This window comes from Lactuca virosa, chromosome 1, assembly GCF_052849685.1.
Source record: "Lactuca virosa cultivar CGN04683 chromosome 1, Lactuca_virosa_CGN04683_v6, whole genome shotgun sequence".
NCBI lineage: Eukaryota > Viridiplantae > Streptophyta > Magnoliopsida > Asterales > Asteraceae > Lactuca > Lactuca virosa.
The window spans coordinates 73,441,934-73,448,733 of record NC_136426.1 but is presented as its reverse complement, the minus strand read 5'-3'; the positions used below and the strand labels follow the sequence as shown (position 1 = coordinate 73,448,733).

The 6,800-nt window shown below is 34.0% G+C and overlaps 1 protein-coding gene across 1 annotated transcript; it reads right to left on the bottom strand.

Moving 5' to 3' along the window:
• Positions 1–4,274: 4,274 nt before the first annotated feature.
• Positions 4,275–5,521, bottom strand: LOC145115147 (uncharacterized). Its single transcript, XM_079051354.1, has 4 exons — positions 5,471–5,521; positions 5,174–5,379; positions 4,748–4,965; positions 4,275–4,672 (listed from the first exon to the last, which is right to left on the bottom strand). Exons 1-4 carry the CDS (start codon positions 5,519–5,521, stop codon positions 4,275–4,277), a joined length of 873 nt encoding a protein of 290 aa, XP_078907480.1.
• Between the last annotated feature and the right edge of the window lie 1,279 nt (positions 5,522–6,800).

The window sequence follows — 6,800 nt, the reverse complement described above, 5'->3', positions numbered from 1 at the left end:
AGTATAATGGTTATGAGGTTACACAAATTGGTAGTGACAAATTTGAAGTGAGTTTAAATTTAACCATAGAAACGGTACAAGTTGAACGTGGTATTTGTACTTGCGGCAAATGGCAAAAATGCGGCATACCCTGTGAACATGGTATAGCATCGGTAAGAAGGCTTACAGTTGAAGAAATACAACAATTGGTAAATTATAAGTTGACTTCTGCGGTGTATCGAAATGCATTCCAAGCTGAGGCGGTTAATCCTATTCCAATCCTTCTGCATTGGGAAATACCAGTTGAAAATATGGTCGTCTTACCACCATTTGCACGTTACTAATATGTTAAGTTATCTTTATTATTAATGTTATGTTTATTTGTAATTCTAATTTCCTTTCAGTTTTTATGTTATCTTTATTATTAATGTTATGTTTATTTGTAATTCAAATTTCCATTCAGTTTTATGTTATGTTTATTAGTAATGTTATATTTACTTGTAATTCTAATTTCCTTTCAGTTTTATGTTATGGTAATTAGTAATGTTATGTTTATTTGTAATTCTAATTTCTTTTCAAATCCAGATATTTTCCAGACGAACAACTATGTACAAAGAACGTAACCAACATATAAAACATGAAAATCAGACTTAAAAACATACTTTTATGGTAATCTAAAAATGGCAACTTATGTTATTTAATGTCGTAAGCATGATTATAATTTGACTACTGTGTTACAGGCATTGAATACTGTCTACTAGCATTTGACTACTAGTTTATGTCTTGTTTTATCGTACAGTGAATTTCGGACACATCATTTTAATTTGACTACTGTGTTACAACCATTGACTACTGTCTACTAGCATTTGACTACCACTACTGTGTTATAGCCATTGACTAATGTTTACTAGCATTTGACTACTACTTTATTCCTTTTAATAGCTTTTGAAGTGATTTATGGAAAGAGTTATCACTAAATTAGTGTTTAACTCGTCAACATTAAAGATGAGTTTCTCATACAATGACCATGAATCAAGCTTTACCAACTTGCCTGTTTACCTCCACAACATTCAGCGTACAAATCCCCATAGTTACACTTTCATCAAAACCGATGTTTTGGATCGGTTTGAACTATGTTTTGTCACTATTCGATGTGTGGTAATGTACTTTCGATTTGTTTATTTTTTGTGCTAAAAAGATTTGAATTAGTTTGAAAACTAATAATTGTGTTGTACTAACTATGAAATAGATCAACGCATTCTTAGGATGCATGCTTCCGGTCATCTTCATAGGCAGTGTTCGTATTCGAGGAGAGTATCTTAATTCAATGTTCGTAGCAGTTGCTATGGATGGAAACAACAACACTACGCCAATAGCATTTGGTATTGGGGTGGCAAATAATGTTAACTCCTGCACTTGGTTCCTTATGAGGTTGAAGGATGCTATCAGAGAGGGTAGGGAAGTTGCGTTCATAACCAATATGGACGATACCATTTCTTCTTTTGTGGGTCAGGTATTCCCTGAGGCTTATCATGGTTATTCGTCTAAGAGTGTTTTGATTTACTCTCGCTTAAGAATTGGTCAAAGCACAAATTTAGACTACTTGTTCTTCCGTGCATGCAAAGCATATACCACGCAATATTTTGAAAAATCATTTTCTAAGTTAAGTCATGCTGCATGTGAGGTTCTTGCCAACATCGGAAAAACGAAATGGGCACGGGCCTATTTCCCGAATATACGTTGGAATGTACTAAACATTAATATTCCAGAATTCCTATTGGTGTTATCGGTTAGTCAACGCAATGTACCGATAATAACGCTAATTGATGCAATTGTTCAGTACATCCAACAGACGTTTGCAGAACGCAGTGTCGTGGGAGGTAATTTAGAAAGTTTTTATAAACCATTAAAATATCCATAATTGACTATCCTTTTACTTTTCAGGGATGTTGAACACTGTATTCACCCCTTACGCAGAGATGGTCCTTCACAGGAGGATGCAAAAGTCTCTACGATGGAAAGCAACTAAAATTCCACCTGAGATCCCGTCTCCGTTCCCCTCTGATATTTTCCAAGTTTTTGATCTACAAAGAAGGTGTGTTGTAGATCTTAATCGAAACACATGTTCTTGTGGGAAATGGCGCAGTCTGGGTATAGCATGTGGTCATGCTATTGCTGCATCACGTTATACAAAAAACACAGAATTAATCGATATTGTTCAAATATATTGTCTTGCGGATGTGTTTCGAACTACATACCAGACTAAAAATGTGAACCCCCTGCATCTGAATGGGAAATACCAGAGCCGTTGATGGTCGTTTTAATCCCTATGTAATCCTATTTTACTATAATTTGCTAATAGTTTTCTTTTTAAATCGATGTGGAGTAACCTGAGATTGTGGTTTTAATAAATGATGCAAGCGTATAATATTCGATGTGGAGTAACCTGAGATTGTGGTAATGAACATTTACTCTTCTTTAACAATTAATAGCATCTACAATATATAGTTATTGTAAAATTAAAAGGTTATCTACAGAAAAGTCCCAAACTTTTTTCAAAAGTTTCAATAAAGTCCTAAAAGTTTTTTTTTGAACAGAAAAGTCCCAATATTTTGAAAAAATCATATAATCTATCATTTGCTGTTCAAATATAAAAAATGACTTTTCGTTAATTTAGGCAAAAAATCAAAATATTGGGACTTTTCTGTTCAAAAAAAAAAAAACTTTTAGGACTTTATTGAAACTTTTGAAAAAAGTGTGGGACTTTTCTGTAGATAACCCAAATAAAATTAAAACAGTATATTTATGTAAGTTATACTACAATTTGACTACTCATTCACATTATTTCACAACGGTTTCAAAATTTTTGACTACTAGTTTCTAGAGTGAATAATGTTTTGTCATTTCCAACAGTAACATTGTCCTTTCAAACAATACTTCTATGTTGGTCTCACCCTATTAATATGCAACTAACATAAATCTTAAACATGATACATTACAACATTCAAAAATTTAGAATGAATTCATCTGAGTTCGGTGTTTGGCATTGTGAAGAAGAAGATTGCTATGTTTGTTCCGATAACAACCCAATTCTGGAAGACCCAGATTTCTCACTCCCAGATAACATGCCTGACGACATTTTCCAAGCTATGAAGGCCGCTGAAGAAGCCAACGAAAAGGACTCTCAAATTAGTCGCATACTCAACCAACGTGCAAACGAAATAGCAGATCAAGTAATTGAAAAAGAAAAATGGATTGCTGAAACTATAAAAAAAATCAAAGAGGCTAAGAAATGGATTTGAGAGGCAAATAGGGAGTTTAATATGCTTCAAGCTGAACGGGACCGTGTAACAGATGTTGTTAGAATTAGAGGGGATTTTATCGACCGTGAACAAAATTTGTATCCCAAACAGTTTCCTAATCTGTGGAAACCAATTTAATTATGTTATGTTTATTATGTCGCAACTTATGTTATTTTATCGTAAGCTAAAAATGGCAACTTATGTTATTTTATGTCGTTTTTAACAGCACGAAGCATACTTTGGAGGGTAAAACCAATGATGTAACGATATCGAATTTGAAATCCGGATATTTTCCGACGAAGAACTATGTAAAAACAATATAACCAACATATAAAACATGAAAATCACACTAAAAAACATACTTTTATCGTAAGCTAAAAATGACAACTTATGTTATCTTATGTCGTTTTTAACAGCACGAAGCATACTTTGGAGGGTAAAACCAATAACGTAACGATATCGAATTTGAAATCCGGATATTTTCCGATGAAGAACTATGCAAAAACAACGTAACCAACATATAAAACATGAAAATACACTAAAAACATACTCTTATCGTAAGCTAAAAATGGCAACTTATGTTATTTTATGTCGTTTTTAACAGCACGAAACATACTTTGGATGGTAAAACCAATGATGTAACGATATCGAATTTGAAATCCGGATATTTTCCGACGAAGAACTATGTAAAAACAACGTAACCAACATAAAAAACATGAAAACCAAACTAAAAAACATAATTTTATCGTAAGCTAAAAATGGCAACTTATGTCATTTTACGTCGTTTTTAACAGCACGAACAAATGGAAAATATATTACAAAGACAATGGCAAATACATTACAAACATAATATATTTCAAATATATTACAAACACAATGTCAAATATATTACAAACATAATATATTAAAAATATATTACAAACAACACAGCAAATATATTACATAGTCAACGACAAATATATTACATGCATCAATATTTAAAGGAAATAAATTTTACATCGGCAATAAAACAGCCATCAAAGGGTCTGGTATTTCCCATTCAGATGGTGGGGGAAGTGGGTGAACGGTTTGTGTCTGGTAGACGAGCTGAAATACATCAGCATAGTAATATACTTGAACCAAATTAACTATTTCATTCATGTTTGAATCACGTGCTGCTGCGATGGCATGACCACATGCTATACCGAGACTGCTCCATTTTCCACATGAACAAGTACGACCGTTAAGGTCTACAACACAAGTTGTTTTAAAATCAAATACTTCATACACATATGTCGGCATGTGAGACGAGATCTGTTGGGGGATCTGTGTTGCTTGCCAACGAACAGACTTTTGCATCCTTCTTTGAACCACCATTTGAGCATATGGGGTTAGTACACCAGTCAAACTCCCTGAAAAATAAATATGGTTAGAAAAGGTTGTCGTACAACCTATTTAATTCTTTTATATTGCACCCGAAAATATACCTGCCATTATACTTCGTTCAACAAATGTATTTTGCATGTACCCACAAATTCCCTCGATAAGCGCTATTATCGGTACATTACGATGATTGAGCGATACTACTGAAAAATATTGAGGAACTTCCATGTTGAGTACATTCAAACGGATGTTAGGGAAATAGACTCTTGCCCATTTCGGATGATCGATATTCGTAAGCACTTCACGAGCATCAATGTGTAGCCTAGAAAAATTTTGTTCAAAAGTCGACATAGTGTAGGATTTTAATGTTATCCAGAACAAAGTTTCCATTGATCTTCCAGAGCCTACTCTTGTGCGTAAATATTTGTGGACGCTCTTACAAGTGTAACCATGATAAGAATCAGTGAAAACATTATCTACGCAAGAGCCAACAACATCGTGCATATTGGATATGAACGCTACTTCCTTACCCTTTCCGAGACATTTCTTTTAACCTCATTAGGAACCACGTAGAAGTTACCACATTATTTTCAACCGCCATACCAAATGCTATAGGGAAAGTCAGATTGTTCCCATCTTTAGCAACCGCTACAAACATTGTTTTTAGGTAGTCCCCTCTAAGACAAACACTACCTATGTAGAGGACAGGCAATAAACAATTTACGAATGCATGGACCTGTATTTTTTAAGAGTGCAAAGCAATTAGTTTAAATGTACAAATATTGACAAATGTAAAGCAAAAAAAGAAATTTGGAAAAGAAATATACCACCCATCCAATAGCCAGAAAACAAGATTGGAAACGATCCATCAAATCCATTTTGATGTGAGTGTGAGTATGCGGGTTGGTTCGCCTTAGGTTATAAAGGTAAACATGCAAGTTGTTAAAACTTTCTTCATGGTCACTGTCAGAGAAACTCATTTCGAATCACTTGTAAGAGACAATTACCAATTACTTAGTGTGCCTAAGGTTGTGGAGGTAAGGGCCTTACCACATGCGGACACATATGTATGTAGGAGCTGTAAAAGCAAGGTCCATAATGTATTGTCTTTTCGAACAATATATTTGTCGCTTCAAACAGTATCTCCGTGTAAGGTATCTGATAATTGGATACTCTTTGACATTATTTGACTACGGTTTCAGAGACTTTGACTACTGCTTTGTAGCCTGCATAATGTATTGTCTTTTCGAACATTATATTTGTCGTTTCAAACAGTATCTCCGTGTAAGGTATCTGACAATTGGACTACTTTCTTTGATTATTTAACTACGGTTTCATAGACTTTGACTACTGCTTTGTAGCCTGCATAATGTAGTTTCAAACAGTACTTATGGGAATCACCTAATTGTATGTCAATATTTTTTCTTATTTAAGTACTATAAAATTAAAACAAACTAACAAAAAAATTTAAAAAATGGCCTCCAATCAAGCAACTTCTTCCAACGCAGCTGCTCCGTCCAATACTCCACATCCATGGATGATAATAGAGGTAATGGTGGTAACACGATGTTGGATGAACATTTACGATGATGTAACCATGGTTAACCCTGATTGCTTTGAAGGTGATGAATGGACCCGCATAACAACTATGTTTAACCTCTCGTTGGGAGAAGGAAAACACCGAACACAAGAAGATATTGTTGGTAAGTGGATGGATTTAAAGGAAAAAATCACATGGTTCAATCGATGGTATCATCATCTTAAAAACGGGTATCGTTATCCAAACAACGACGAAGATCTTTTAGAAATGGTTAAAGATCATTACATTTTGGAGCACGAGGGAAGTGACTTCGAGTATGAGGATGCATGGATTCTAGTTAAAAATAATAAATATTTCATGTAGAAGGCACTTTTATGTGAAATGTCTTATGTAATGTTTCCTACGGGTGTATCTCTTTTCCAATAAGGTTTTATGTTTGTGTTTTATTTTTCATGGAATAAAGTAGATAATAAGTGGGGTACTAGATTTAATTAATAATCTCAGAAGTGCAGTTTAATACAAGCAATACAAATTACAAATACGGGAATTCATTACTTTCCTACATTAATCTAAGGACAATTTAAATCAAATGTGTTGTTGAAATCAAAAGTAGGGTA